Source organism: Leptosomus discolor, chromosome 2 (genome assembly GCF_034619465.1).
Source record: "Leptosomus discolor isolate bLepDis1 chromosome 2, bLepDis1.hap2, whole genome shotgun sequence".
Lineage (NCBI taxonomy): Eukaryota > Metazoa > Chordata > Aves > Leptosomiformes > Leptosomidae > Leptosomus > Leptosomus discolor.
Window position 1 is genome coordinate 125,537,079 of NC_141392.1, and position 16,449 is coordinate 125,553,527.

Sequence of the window (16,449 nt, forward strand, 5' to 3'; positions counted from 1 at the left end):
ACTTGACTTCAGACAAAATTTTGCCCATTGCTGTGTATCCACCAGACAGAAATCCCAGATTCCAAAACTGCTGAGGCCAGAAGTTGAGTTTTTCTGGAGAAGTTTTAACCACTTATGACACGAGATTTACGAATCTCAACTCTTTTGAATCTTAAGTACAAAGAGTTCATGTTGCCTTAACTTTCTGTTGCTACCTTGAAAAAAAAGAAGATAAAAACACACCCAGCGGAAACTCTAGTGGCCTGTAGGACCAAAGTTGATTTGACTGAAGTCCCATTTCTGAAGTTCGATATCTGAAGTTAGTAACTTTTGAACCTGGAATGTTGTCACAGATAGCCTGCCCTAACAAGGAAAGTGCAGCACATCCAATTACTACTGAGCTTTCATTTAAAGAAATAAGTCTACAGCCTTTTCCCCTCCAAAGGCAGCCTTCTCATGTAACTCAATCATCATGGTGGCTCATCAAAAGCATTTTTAACTCCTAAACTTCCCAAGGTACCAGAACAATGAACATGTACTGGCTGCAAAGCCCAGAAATAGAACTGAAAAATTACAATATGCTCCCTTAAATCTCTTTTCCTTCTTAAGTCTCCTCACTACAGATCCAAACAGCATGCAAATGACAAGATCACCTCCTTCAGAACCCGGGATCTGGAGAAGAAGGGATGGCAGATGGAAGGTAGCCAGAACTTGGCAAGAGATTAAGGCATTTTCCATCCTTCCTGTGAATCTTCTTACAAATCAAGGGTTTCTTACAACTCCTGCAGGACAGTACGGTGAAGAAATCACTCAAACTCCAGGAGACATGACAGAGCTAATGTACAAACCCTACAAGCAAGAGCAGACTAACCACAGCCTGAGGAAACTCCAGCAAGAATTCCAAGGACCCTAGGAAAACCAAAAGAGGGATGACAGCTATCACGATCACGCTAGACCTTCCAGGGACAGGGCTGCCTATTTCTCTCCACAAATTTTGAAGATCACTCCTCATTTCCATTTCTGCGCTGGCACAGAGAAGTCCCCAACAGGAGCCACAGAGTGATCAAACATTTTCAGTTGCTGCCTTTAGTCTTTTTTCAGATACAGGCACCACAGTAAAGTAAACCGAGCCGGTAGGTTTTGGGGGTGTAGCAAGGGGGTCTCTTCAGGGGAGTAACGTCTCACAACACAGACCTGACTAGGCAATGGGAACAGGTCTATCCTCGAGTCAGAGGGTATAGCCATGGCAATGGTAGGAAATCAAACAGCACCCAGGAAGAAGCACCACAGCACGTACACACAGTTGCCTGCAGCACTATTAAACCTGTCTTTGGTCCAGCATACCCAGTGCGCTCCTGACCAATTTGCAGGCTTTTTTTCCCAAGATTTTGCAAAGAGCAGAAACCACAAATACTCCGTTTGGATGGAGCCACTCATTCTCAAGGCTACGAGTGTCTGTTAGTATGGATGTGGCCAAGTGGCCTTGGGGCTGAAGAACAGCACTGAGAACTGGCTTGTTCAGTAGAGCTGGAGCTAGAGTATAGCCGTACAGACACCATGCTACAAAGCCAGGATGCATGAATCCACCAAAAAAAGGCATTTGCAGCCTGGAAAATACCGAAACGAGAAGAAGCTCCTACCTTGGGCCTCATCAAGCAACTATTAAGCCCCTTTCATTGCTTCAACAGTGTGTACGTGGGAGAAGGAAGCAGGAGGACAATGCAAGGGGATGACTCCCATCCAAGAAAATGACTGTGAGAAGACAGACGGACTACAGCCGTCTAAGTGCTTCAGTCCAACGGGAATGTGCTGTCCTTTGGACAATTGATTGCTGAAAACGTACAAGCCATTTTAAATTTTAAAAGACAAGCACCCAGATTATTCTCCTAAAAGGAGGGCACAGCAGCCAACACAGCATTAGACTAGCAACTGACTGGAATTGTAACAACTAAAATTTGGAAGTCACATCTCAGACTGAGACGTTCAGAGCTTGACAAGGAGCTCGAAACAGACATTGTGTTCTAGGTTTGGCCTCTGCTTTGAGGGAGACAGGGCTGCTCAGTCCTTTTCCCCAAGCTCTGCGAAAAGAGAAGTGTCACGCTGACTTACCAACTCACATCACAAACTCCTGTACAGCCTGAGAGCCCCCCATGTCAGCTCCGAGCAGCATCATTTTCAAACAGAAAATCTCTTCTTAAATATCTGGCCTTGAGATGGTTTGCACTAGATATGCCAGCTTGCCTTTCCTAAGGGATAAAACCATTTTTGGCATTTCTTACCTGCATTCCTAATGTCACAATTTCCTGGATTATCTGTCAATGCCAAGTTTCGTGTGCTCAACTACTCTGCTGAACTGGAGAATTTAATGAACCAGAACCTCCATCCAGAACTACCTCTACTCAAAATTCCTACTTTACTGACTCTTCAACGTTTAATACTAAAACATACTTTGGATTATCTGGTTTAATCTCCTGTTTGTCACAGACTTAGAAACGTATAAATTTTGTCCTTCTAACCCCATGAACCGAAAAACTTGCATCTGACAAAAGCATGACTTTCCAGATGGCTTCAAAAATGTCAAGCAACAGTTTGTGGCCGTGGCCAGTCATTCGCTTTAAAATTTGGGTGTGATTCCTCATTTGTCTACAATGTCAGGGCTGAGCTTCTGTCTCTGGGTTCTCAGGCCAAATTAATCTCCTTTAGTGAATTACACATAATCCTTTAGTGAATCTTAAGTATCCTTTAGCGAATTACTAGTGAATTACACATAATGAACTGCAGTGTTCTTAGGATGCAAGAGAAATGGTTGACCTCCTGTCATAAGTGGCTGTATGTGGGAAAGTGATCTGGCCTCCAATTTGCCCCAGTTTGATGCAGTGGGGATCTGCTGCGCACGTGGGGTAATTTCAATCGCACAGGGACGCAAGGGCTGCCGGGCAAGGCCACCCTCTGCCGCAAGAATAAGACACTCAACGACTTCCCACTTGTGTTCTAGAGAGTTCTGTGAATCTGTGGACTGCTCCTAAAGGCATGCAGAAAGTAATCGAACCTACTGTCAAATTAAATCCATTAGACTGTGTTGAACACAATCACTGGAAAAATACTGACAATTTGGAAAAAAAAAAAACCCAAACCAAACCAAAAATCAAACAAAACCCCAAATCAAAATCAATGATCTATCTGTCTGTCTGTCCGTGCAAAGAATTCTTCTAGAACTCCAACTGTTTTAAACAACTTCTGTGTAGTTTTTCAACGCTTAAAAAGATAAGAACACCAAAATCAGACACAGTGTCTCACTGCTGGTCTCACTAACGTCATATGCAATGCTTCTACTTACACACACAGCACATACTGCACCTGACATCATTCTCATGGGTCTTCCTGATTTTGAACTCCTATTCACATTTTCATGTGCTTTTCTACACAACCATGAGATCTAGGAACAATGCTTCCAAGTGAGTTTTATGTATTGAAAACAACTGCAGGAACTGGGAAATTTCCATTAAAACCCCAAAACAAATATTGCAAAACGTGGTATTATTGAACATGTTCCAACATTGCCAACTATCTACTGCTTTTTAATGAATAACTACAGTAACATTATTCAGAACTGTTATTCTAGCAGGGCTTCAGTTATTTTCCCTTTCTAAAATATTTTCATAAACTTGCCCTGTTTAAAGATCAATTTACAAAGCAGCTAAGTAAATCAGCCATTTTAGAATCATCATAATTTCATTCCCCTCATTAATTAATGGATATTCTCCACTACTTCATCCCCCCATACTGCTGTAAGAGCCTCTTATCCTCCTGAACTCCTCTGGCTAGCTGTAATTTAATTTGCTTCCCCCCTCTTTTTCCCTGTGAAATACAATCAACTGAAAAAGTAACAAGTAAAATAAGGTAGCGACAAGCAGAATGATTGGGGATGTGCAGAAGAAAACACAGATAGCAAATACTTTTCCTGAGAACAAAGACTGTGGACCAACTGCTTCGCTGTAGGCAAACTTTGCTGCCAGTGTAGCAAAATACCCTCAACACTAGCAGGTCTTAGCTTCTAATCACGTGCTTTATCTTCTGAGCAGTTAGCAAAACTCTCACCAGTCACCACGGGCTGTCAAATTTCCTTGGGGAGATAGCAGGAAAAGAGCCAACCAAGGGAGAATTGCCATGCATTTTTCTCCCCAAAATCTTGAAAGCAAGACCTCTGTAAAGTACTAATTAAGATCAAAACTAAAATTGACCAATTTTAACAGCTGAACGTGGCCCTTAAAACGAATCAAGCTTATTTAGATCCTGTCAGAAAAAAAAAGGTAGCTTAAAGTATCAAACTTATTTACATTTCTTACATTAAGTTCGCAGTCACATCCCAAATAAGATGGACCAATTCCACTTACTGCCTCTTGGTATCTACAAAGCATTAAAACTTCATGCTTATCTTCTGTGGCTCATCCAAAAGGAACCTGAGGTACTTGAATATCAGATTGAAGGAAGAAATATAATAATAACTTACTTTCCCTCTCAAATCCACAGATATAAAATAACCAGCAGGTCTCGACCAGCCAGATGCAAGCACCACTCTTCACTTCTAATGCCACTTTCTGAGAAAAAGCTGTTTAAGGGCATAATTGCTCTCAATACTGTTGCTTTTCCTTGTCATACCACCAGGACTCATTTAGCCACTTTTTGGTATAAATTTCAGCTGTTAGATAAGGGGCTCCCTCCCCACTTTGAAAGTACTGATCTTGAGTGGGGGTACTCCACTCCTCTATCTTCCTGCATCTCATAGAGAGAAGTAAGGAAAAACCCAGTAAGGTTTTCTCACCTACTATCATAGCCCAAGCCCACACAGATATAAGAATCATTTACTTGACACTAACTTTCTACGTGATGGAACATCGCAGAATATTCCCATAAAAAAAATTATGAGCTAAGTCCATGTCCAATTGAACTTGCAGAAGTTCAAAGCAATTCAATTACCCATTTGGGAATAAGGCCAGACACCAGCCTTAACACCTCTAGCACTTGAGAAAATGGCTCTGGACTCTTTAACGATCACAAGAAAACATTTTTTCCACTCTTCTGCTCACTGTAGATGAGTGGGAAGTACGCTAGCATCAGGAGAGATCCTCTTCTGCAGAGGTCCTTCTTCAAATTTCCATTAAAATTCACTGCTTTATCTAATAAGCTCTGCAAAGCTCAAGACTTACAAAACCAGTTGCACTTTTTGATATAAGACCTATATTTGATATAATCTGCATAATACGGCTGTGGGCTAGAGCCAAAGTGTTCAGAACAGGATCCTCGGTCTGGTAATTGGTTTAAGAATGATTCTGATAAAGTCACATCAACTGTGGGAAACAGGATGAGGAGAGATGCCAACTTCTACCCTTCCCTGACATATGGCATATAGTGCTGGTCCAGGGCAGGACCCCAACAGCTCTACACTCTCCCGTTAACAGCATCTCCAGAATTTGTAATCTTATCTTGATCACCATCATTTCCTGCAACGTAACATGCGCTTTCTTGGTGTCACTGAACACAGTCTTGCCCTTTAAATGGAAGGGCAAAATCACAAGGTAAAGTTGTCGCTTTTCAGCTGAAGTAGGGTATCCCAAAGCACAGGGCTTTCTACAACTGGTTAACTAAACAAGTGGTTTAACTATCACAGCCTTTATCACAGCTCAAACTCCGCAGCCTGCCAGTTGTTTTTCCTGTGTGCATGTGCATGTCGTACGAGCGAGAACTGCCATCTGAACAACTGGGGAGATGGATGTCCTCCAGCTACTAAAGACACAGAGCAGAGCGAGCAGCTGTGCTGGCTTTGCATACCCAGTCCCCAGACCATGCACTGGCGTAGGGATCCGTGTTCGGTATGACTGGGCTGCTAGGTTTCCCTTCCCCATGAGGTCTCTGATCTAGACAGCAAGCAAAAACGGATATTAAGGATGGCCTTCCTATTTCCAAAGGCAATATATTTGCTTATCAACCAGCCTGATATTCAACAACCTCATTCCCATGAACCACTGCTCAGGATGCTTTCTATCAGAACCAGTGACTACAGAGCAACTCCACTTCCAGCTGCCCAGTCTGTTAGTTTTTTTAACCCTGCTTTATATTACGCAAGACTGTTTCTCTCTCCATACATTTTTGTGAGATCAAATGACCCAAGCAAGGTTTCACTCACTCCTCCTTCCTTTTCTACACCTCACCCACTGTTACCTGTCCCAAAGGATGCAGCTGGTTCTTGCAAGATGCTCAGGAGAGGGAGTTTCACTCTGAGCTATAGCTGTTCCACAAACAGAGCTGCTGACGTATATCACAAAGTAAACTGTGCACACCACGCACGCACGTTCAGAGGCAAAGACTTGGGACCCACCAAGTGCAGCTCTAAGGCACTGCTGGAACAAAATCAGGCTATTTAGGGCATGACACTATCTAGTCCTCTGAAATTCAAGCTTCGGCTTTTTCAGTTCTTACTGAACAACTGCATCTTCTTTTATTCACAGTCAATTTAAATATTTCAGAAACGCCCAAAGCTTTGCACCATATTAAGCAAAGCTGCCTTCAAAACAGTAGTTGATGCTATGAATTCTGGGGCGCAACAGAGGATTAAGGATCTGACTCATCTGAGCCAACACTTATGCTCATCAGTTGCAACTCCAGTATTTTCAGTGGAGTTGTACCAGTTTTCAAGAGAGAGAAAAAAAAAAAAAAAATCAGGCCTCAAGTGCTCATCATGTCAACGAACACAGAGCCACCCTTATCCATACGTTAGCATAATTATCTCCTGCAGTTGCATCTCTTCGTTCTGATTTTCAAAGAGGACTCTACTCCCATTCATCCTGATTCACAAACAAAATGTAATGCTTGTAATGACTGCTCTCATCCCAGGGAAACGAAAGCCTCACACTGCAGCGAGCAGCGAAATCAGACTACAAGCAGATCTATCGAGGTTAAACGTCACCGGTTCTGGTTATGAATGCAAAACACTGCCTTCTGAATGCAGAACACTGTCATACGCTTTCGATCAAAATGGTGACAATTAATAAGAGCAGCCTGAAACTTCTGAAAATAAACCCAACGTAATCAAATACTCACCGCTACACAAATTACCAAAGGCAAGCTGAGAGCTGAATATCAACATATCATTTCTTCAGGAGGCTTCAAGTTTCTCAGCTAGTTAAAGGGCCCCAAACCCAGATCCACTACTTGTTCATAAGCTGTTCTTCCACTCAGCCTTTGAAATTCTTCACTGCTGATAAAGTATTTTTTACTGGATGCTGGCACACCGGCAGTAAGCAAACCCTAGCAGCTTTGCCACTGATTCCACTTTGGTAAGTAACTTACTCTGCTTTATAGTATCCACTTTACTTCTTTGGGAAAGAGAGAGCTTGAGATCGATCTTACAAGGCAAAAATATAATACAAATGCCAATTATTGTCATAATCCAAGTCTTACAAAAGGGACTGACCTCTGACTAAGCACAGGGCTGGGAGCCAGATACTTCTGAATTCTACTCAAGGCACAGATTCACACAGACACCTTATCTGTCTAACCCTAACCGTCCCGAATTCTCAAATCTGGGTTTCCTACTCTTGTTGAAATTCCACAGCAACGAGGCAGGAATTCAAACTGAGGCTGGATTCAAGGGCAGAATGAGGGATCAGAAGGACTAACAAACAGAGAGAAAAGCTGTAGTGGCAGCTGAGTGCTGAACCGGGGCCCAAAGCCCAAACCTGTGCCAAGAGCAAAGGAAGAGCTCTTGGATTCGGGAGCCGGAGACTCAACTTTGCATATATAAGCTCTGCAAGAGAATCAGGGCAGGATTTGTGCGCTGAGTTACACAGCTAGGCAAATTTCACCAAACACACCCAAATACTGTCTTTAACCCACGTGGAGAAACGGAGTCACTGTGGCTATGAAACTGAGACGTGGGCCTAACCTAGACGCCAGACTGGCAAGGCACGTATTTTCAGCTGTCAAGATTACAGGGGGGAGTCTAGTGCTGTCTTCTGCCTCCTCCAATTCACTTCAGAATCGGACCAATCCTTTACTGAAGTCCAGAGAGAATCTCAGAATTCTCTATCAATTCTGCTAGCTGGAGTATCTAAGTACTTCAAACACCTATTTCTATAGGTTACCCCTGTGAGGCAGGGAAGTAAAACTATGCTAATTTTTGAGACCAAGACCTCACGGAAAGGGGCTGCCCTTCAGACAAGTCAAAATAACTTGTTCAAAGTCACACAGGCATTCTGCAAGATGACAGACTAAATGCCTGGCCAAACTTTGAGCATTTTCTCACCACGCATACAGCCATCCTACGGGGTCCATCTATAGCATCAGGCATGACAAGGCGTAGGACAAGTTTCAAGGAATGCCATCACCAGGATTTCCACCACCTCTCTTCCACACGTAAAGAGACATTCTGAAGTATTTCAGGCACCTTCGTTCTCCCTCAGGATCTATCACCAGGAGTAACAATCAACACACCTTCCTAAGAGTGAAATTTGTTACTTCAGAAAACTAAAATCCAAACCCAGCAAATAAACTTACCTACCCCTAATTTTATGCTTAACTACAAAGCTATTTTTTTCCACTAGGAAACAGCTTGCAAGTGTTGTTTTACTGGCACACAGTCTTAGTGAAGATAGAGATTACACTTGGAGAACAACCCAGGAATAGATAACAGTGGCTCCTTGAAGAATATAAATCATAATGGCACAAACATGGGCTTTTGGCCATGGTTGCTTCCATATTAAGACTTTTATTTTATTTAAAAGCATTTCAAAAAGAAACACACGTCCTAATTAATGCTCTTAAAGCAACAAACATCTCTCTGTGTAGCCCAGACCTGAACCAGGGAAATTTCTTCTTGCATGACATAGAGAAGACCCAGTCTATACTTTGAGGGCAAGCCCAAATCTTTCTGTGTCCTGCTCAGTGCAGTAGGCAAACACCTACAGATGCAAGTCCTGAGGCTGCAGACAGATCAGAGAGGGTCAACGGACCTATGACCTGGTCTTCTGCATAGCTCCAGGACTTGGTGGAAATCTCCACAGACCAGTTCAGCTCACTAACCTAGCCGGAAAATCCATCAACCAACCAACCAACCCATCCACAGCTAGTTTCTGCCCGATTTAGTGAGCTGAATTAGCTTAGAGAAGGCTCTGACAACTGCTATTACCAACTCAAGATGGGGACAAGCCGATCTGGCCAAAAGCAGAAGTAGGCATAAGAGGTACCCATGCAACCAGATTTCCTTTAGGTCCCTTGCAGAGTGGCTTAGCTGCCTGTGAAATCATGAATTAACTAATCTGGTTTATCTTAAAGTAAAACTATGGGCTCAGACAAGACACCATTTCAGTTAAGGAAGCTTCAAATGCCAACTGCACGCTCCTACAGCCGCCAACTACTTACACAATTCCTTGACACTGAAGACAAAAAGAGCAAATTAGCCAAGTCCTCTTCCACCCAAGTTTAACCAACGTGTTTTGTGTCACATTTCAAGGAACCTGGACAGTTAACACAGCTCAGCCGCGTGGTGAGTTTCTAAGCCACTGTAACGCCACTGTCTGCTCTCCAACGTGTGCTGACTTTGCCATCGTTCACATACCTGTTCCTTTCTTTCTGTTGTTTTTCCTAAATGATGACAAGGCTTCAATCTAGTCCTTTTTCATCTGCATTACTCACACTGATTTTCTTTCCACTCAGCAGGCTTTTCCTCACTCCCAAGACAGCTCTGTCATTGCTGGCAGTTAGATTCATAAGCACCGGCCTGATAATTCAGGTAAACTTTTAAGTGACAATGTTGAAACTGTCTAGTTCTATCAGAAAACGTATTTTGAGAGATAGTTTGAAATGTGCAACACAAATACGGGTGGTCACACCTCACTATTAACACATAATAATTAATCAATAGCGCCGTAAGCCTGTGAAGTACAAGTAATTACTCCCAGTACATTTATGAAGAACCCAACAGAGAGATACTTGCATTGGCTACAGAAGGACTCCGTTTCAAATAAATGACTAATTCTTCTGAGACCAGAATCATTGTGTTCACACCATGCCTCAAATTCCTCACGAGTACTGACTCTCATCTATCAACTGTGGATAAAAATTAGGCAGGTGAGTTGGTAACTGCAGCCAGTTGCCTACTTTGCTTTTCTGACAGAGGATGCTGCCCTGCGGCAGGAGCAACCAAACTACTTTCTAACCATGTTAGTTTTAAGACTGTTCAATTTTACTCTTACTCAGTATTTAAGTTAAAACTATTTTTTTTTTAAGACTCTGTTTTCTTCTTCCCCCTTCTGAACACGATGCCCAATTACCCTTTTTTAAAAGATATCTATGGTTTAATCTGGAAACTTTATACCTAAATGGGTCATCTTGGCCCATTTCCTCTAATTTAATACTCTCTAATTCCCTCCAAATAGGTTCACCCCAGCTTCCACTCAGTAAAAAATTATTCACCTATACTTACATTGCATTCTCGATGACCACATTAACTGCACACACAGAGGAATAAATCGAAAAAGCTGCTACTTCTCTGACGGAGGGTGGCAGCTGCTGAACAGGGCACATCAATGTGCCATGATTCCAGAAAGCAACAGAATGATGTGACATCCAGCTAAAACTGCACAGGGGGAGAACATGACTGAAACCCAGCTAAAGCACAGGAAATTAAAACTATGTAATCCCACAGTTTGGAAATTTATGTTAAAAGTCTTGATTCAAAGTTAAAGCTGACAGACTGTCCTTGTGCTCACACAAAGCACAGAGGAGCTCTAAGATCACTCGGCAAACTCTGAATTACTGGTGTAATAAAGATGCACAGGGCAGTGTGGCCTTACCTCCAGACTTCTTTCCTGCTGTGAACTAGAGCTTTACAATTTCAAGTGGCGATTTTAATACTGAAATCCAACATATTTCCAAGCTAAAAGAAAGAAGAGGAGGTGGCTCAGAGGACTGGCAACAAAGTAGGAAACCACTAGTTTTGAATAGAAGACTAAGCCACCAGGGACAGAAAATAACTAATTAACGGTTGTATCAAGAAGTCTTCTTGAACTACACGGGTAGTTTAGTTTCCAGCAAAACCCTGGGCAGTCGTTACTTTTTGCTGTGACTCCCTCTACAGAAGTCCATGACTGCACTGCCACTTGCACGATGAATGTCCATGCACTGGACAAATAAATCTTCATCTTTGAAATAACCCATCTGGGAAAATCTGACTGCATTCACAGCAGCCCAGCTTCTTGCCACCTATTCTGTAGACAGGATTTCTCTTTCCAACTCAGTCCGACAGAAGGTACAATGAGAAGCCAAGAGGGCAAAGTATCTCAAGAATCTGATTGCCAGTGGACAAGCATTTGCTCGTGCCTGTAAGGGACACAAGGAAGAGCAACAGAGGACTGGCCAGTGAGAGAGGTGGATGACAGCACAGTACAGGTGAAGTTTTTCCTTTCAGCCTGACAAGCTTCAAACTTTTGAGTTCATTTGCTTATTTACTGAAGAAACAGCATTTGAAGATTCACGACAGAAGTCATTTAAAAGAACAAACTCATAGGCTCAAATTCAAGGATGAGATTTAGGCAACTTCCATTCATACTGGGATTCAAGATACAGCAGTGGTTGCCTGGACCAACACACCCATTCTAACGTTAGGTCAGGTGCCCTGGGGTTTCTGCCTTTGCTATCTAACACTATGGTAATGGTGTACCCATCACCTTTCACCAGTTGCTGTAGTTATCACGGAGTCTCTCAAAATAGATGACACAGGTACTCAAAAAATGAGAATTATTCTAATCAGAACTGTTTAGCACTCTGACAAACATCAGTAAACCACAGATTCGGATGGCAGTTAAACTGAACTAATACCACACAGCCGACTTAAGCTTTAGGGATGGGGACCCAAACTGTGCACCCCTCTCAGCTAGAAGAGGCGGTGCTCAGCCTTCCAAGAGGTTACCGTAGGCAGCAGCCCGACCCTGAGAGCCCCTGACTGCAGGCCTGCTGCTCCGAGGAGGACTGGCTCCGTTCGCCCTCCAACAGGGCTCCATTTACACCCTAGCCGAATCTCGCCTGTGGTCACACACGGTCAGCGGTCCAGAAACTTCTCTTGACCGAGGTGTTTCATTGGCCTTGTCTGTCAAGCATCAAGGTGTGTACAGGTGGCCAAGCTGCTCAACCCCCTCGACCCCCAAACTGTGGCTTCTGATTTTAACTCTTTCCTGTCAGCGGTCAAGAAGTTTTGGCCTCTATCGGGGCGGGTGTGCCGGTCACAGTAGTGGTGCTAAACTCTCTTACACAGCTCTGGTATCCCTCTAGGATGCTCAGTAGATGTATGGAGACCTCTCGTTTAACACTACCTTTTCTCTGATCAAGGCTGAGTTTCGAAGAACTTCTCTTTCAGTGAAACAGAAATAACCTATCAGCCAGACCAAGTGAGGAATTAAATGCTACTGTTCCCTGGTTTAAACATCTTGCAAATACCAAACCAGTAGAACTCTCTGATTAGCCAACTGCTGATAATCATCATAACCATCTCTCTGCTCTTCTTAGACAAATTAACAGAAAAAACAATTTTTGTGGGTTTTTTTAGCTTGTACTTACACTACTGGAAAAGTTCTGAGCATACTTTACATGGGGATGGGACGTTATAAAGCCTCTTGAGGGTCTTCAGTGTTATTCACCATTCTGTAAGACACAATGAAAAGACACAAGAACGTTAGAGGTTTCTGTGAAAGGCAAATACAGTCTGACTTCTCGTTATCCGACTTACAATTACACAGCTGGCTTACGGAGCATAACCTTACAGCAGTTTCACCAGGCAGCAGCGCCAAATCACAGCTGGTCAAAACCAAAAAGCACAAAGACGGGCACCTTCAGGATCCTTCTCAATCACCCAACGCACCCCTCTGCTAAAAGGCAGCAGAATGTACACCAGTCACCAAATGTAACAGTGGTTAAGAAAAATGCTCCCTGGAACCACTGACTTTTCTTATATCCTCTTTCAATTTTTATTTTCTAAATGGATCATTAAAGCCGCACCCTCTTTCCTCCCTTTGACTTCAGCGGGAGCTTTGGCATGGTTTGCAACAGACCCATGGTCTTAAAGTCCGGTAAATAATCTTTTACATCCAAACAGCCTATGGATCATAACAACTCAAGTTCTAACCAGATCTTTACAGATCTAAACAAGGCCAACCAGCGGAGTGTTCTGAGCTTGTGCACGCCCATAGGTTAAAAACTTGCAACGTTCAATCACTTTACTCGGGATAACCTGTAACCAATCCAGACCCATATATAATCACAGACATACTTCAATGCACATGGTAGATTCCTAAGGAGAAAGTTGATGTCTGGTAGTGTAATCAGTCCAGGGAGAAAAATTTAAATTACAATTGATTTCTTTTGGCCACAAGTAAATTAATCTATGCAATCATTTAGCCTTATGACAGTTACCTACCCTTTTAACTCACAAAAGCTATTAAAAGGATTATTTGGCTAACATCCGCAAAGAGCTTAGAAGACAGGTACTATGTTCCGAAAAGGAATGACCTAATAGAGTTTTCTTTAGCTATCACTGCTGATGTCTTTCACCACAAACTAACATGGCCTGAAATTGCTTCAAAAGTCAAACTATTAACCAACGGGAAAGAGAAAGGCAGGATATTATATCCAGGTAGATACAGAAAGAACTGGAGAGATAGTTACACTTGAGGGTATGGGCGTATGTGAGCTGGAATAGAAAACAAGTGGGTAGAGCAGCACAGGGATTTGCATGGGATGATTTACTCTGCTCCATAAAGCAACGTCTGCAATATGAGCAACCAAGCCTTGTGCTTGGACACATCTTGGCTCTCCTCAGTGGTTAAGCATGGTCCAGACACTATGGTGGGACCCTTCCTCTCTCACACCTGCGAGAGGCTTTGGGGAAGAACTGTACCTACTCCAGAGGAAGCCCATGGGGCATACACAGACAGCACCATCGCTCAGGTGGCTTTTTTCTTTCTTTCCTTTGTGAAAAAAAACCTCAGGCACTCGCAGGGCAAAAGGCTGAGCTCAGTGAGCTCTTCCAGAAGTAGCAGCAATAAGCTTCTGGCCACCAGCTTTCCCAGGGGTCTTCAGCCTGCCCTCACACATGATTGCTCCCACCCAGATGTGGCAAAGGAAAGCACTGGGTGCTTTCATGGAGGGAACTGCTGAGAGCTGGCTGCTGCCATTTCCAAAACAATTAATTTGGCCCCCATCTAGGTCTTGAGTTGGGTTCTTCCTCTCCAGGAAAGGAGGTCGCCAAAAGCAAGGTCACAGACAAGATGAGTGGTCCCAGCAGACTGACACAGGTCACGTACTGTGGCCTAGGAGAGAAACCGTGACTCCAAAGTACTGATGGATGGAAAAGACAAACACACAGGTCCCCTTGCAGTCAGCCACCCCAAACCTTTTAAAGATAGGTCTACACCAAAACACTGCTCTGTTAAATCTCTTAACTGCATTTAAAACATTTTCCCTGAAGCAGTCACGAAAAATGTGAGATCATGCTGTTGACTTATTGCCAAATTCTGAGTTTAAGACAGAGAGCTGTTTTGTTTTCTAAAGAGGAACAAATTAGACCTAAATATACACAAACTTTCTGAAGGTCAGAGAGGCTAATGATAGAGAACTGGATTCCTCAGAGAAAGATTTGCTTCCAGGGTGAGAAGTGTGGAAGAAGCAAAGAGCAAAACCTCCAAAGGAAAGAAAAGATCACCTTCCATCATCAGGAAACGCAGTATTAAAACTGGAACACGAGGAGATGAGATAGGGAGCCAAAGAAAAGGCTGCAGTAACTCAGGTGTGAGACGACAAAGGCAGGACAATGATATTAGTGATACTAATGGAAGAGAAAAAAAATGGTACAGACCTCAGATGTTATAAATGAAGAGCCATTAGGATCTAGACCAATTTTGGGATGTGAACAGAGGAGGAAGAAGGAACTTTTCCAAGAGACTCCAAATCTGTGAGCGCAGACAGAGGATGATAGCATTTCAGCAGAAATAAACAGGAGAAAGTTCAGGAGAAAACAAGAGAAATTCTCCATTTTTGCTACGTTAAAGGCTGAAGCGGCAGTGCTACAGTCTGAATGCAATCGCAAACTGTCACAGGCAGAGCCAAGCAGTAAGACAGGCTGGGGAATCCTCGGGTCTGCCTTGGTAGCTGGTCTTGTGAAAGGAAATGCAGTTAACGAGAAAGGAGAGAGGAAGCTGGTGCTTCCTCCATCTGATGCCAGAACAGAACGGCTGCTATTGAAAAGGGTTACAAACAGTCTTTGACTCAACGTCGGTCTAAAGTTCAGCGGCACAGAAATACCTTCCCTGCCCCCATACATACGTAAAGGTCGCTTAAATGTTTTTGCAATTTAAGGGCACATCAGATGGGAAACAAGCAACCCCTCGCCTACAGTTTTAGTCAAAAAAATTCAACCTAAACCAAGGTAACGTCAGTCACCAACAAATCATGATTCTGAAATCATGAATCAACACCCTTCTTTCTCGCAGCCTCCTTTTAGCATAAACCAAAGCACCAGACCAGGTTTGATCACAGCAGCAAAGGCAGGTGTCACCGCTATCTATAGCTGATACGCAAGTAAGAACTCACAAACCTTTGCCCTTTTCGCATTATTCATTAAATGAATTACCTGCTAACACAGGGAAAACACTACCAGCTCCCCTTCCTATTCCTGGTACAGACAATAAAAAAATTCAATATTAATATGGAAATCATGGCCACAGTTGTAGAATCAGATGTAATGAACAATCTTGTCCCCGGCTTAAGTCGCTATAAAGGCAGCTTAAATTTACAATGGATGAGTCTTCACAGCAATCTGTTTTTCAGATATTAAAAATCTCATTTTCTCAGTGCCAAGGACAAGTGGAAGTGTGAAGCACTGGAGTATCAACTCCGCATTTGTCTCACTTGACATGAAATCATTCTCATTTTAGTTCCGATTTTTAATACATTGTTCGGATCCACTTCAGTTTTCTTCATTTCTCACTGTATGCAATTAAATGTTTTGAAGTATAGCTCACCCTGATCCCCAACGCCCTGCAGAAGCAAGAAGGAAGTCACTTGGTAAAGATGAAGCTGGTATCACTTATTTCGAAGATAAATTCATTTTCCCTTTTAATTTCTGAGTGAGTCACATAGTAAAAAAATAATGCCATCACTTTGTGTTACACTAATACCTTCCTTGGTAAGTTCTTTAAAAGGCCTTTAAAAATAACAAATTAAAAGCTTTTGTCCTTTGAGAAGAGAAACACCACCAGTTTGTCAAAAGTAAAATGTGAAGAGAGGGACTAAATTCTTGGCTTAAAGCCACACAGGGCAGTATCAGTGGCTGAACAGGGTGCCTGCCTGAGGACACAGGCCCCACTACAACAGCAGGACCATTACCATACCATCTGTTAAAATGCAGAAGAACAAACTTTCAGC

General features: G+C 42.9%; 1 protein-coding gene across 1 annotated transcript in view; it reads right to left on the reverse strand.

The window, feature by feature from the left end:
• HMBOX1 (homeobox containing 1) overlaps positions 1-2,131 on the reverse strand; it is a 55,383-nt gene extending 53,252 nt beyond the window's left edge. Inside the window, exon 1 of the mRNA XM_086460495.1 lies at positions 2,097-2,131. Coding sequence (XP_086316621.1) covers positions 2,097-2,131 — 35 coding nt within the window. The remainder of the gene's footprint in view (positions 1-2,096) is intronic.
• Positions 2,132-16,449: the final 14,318 nt, after the last annotated feature.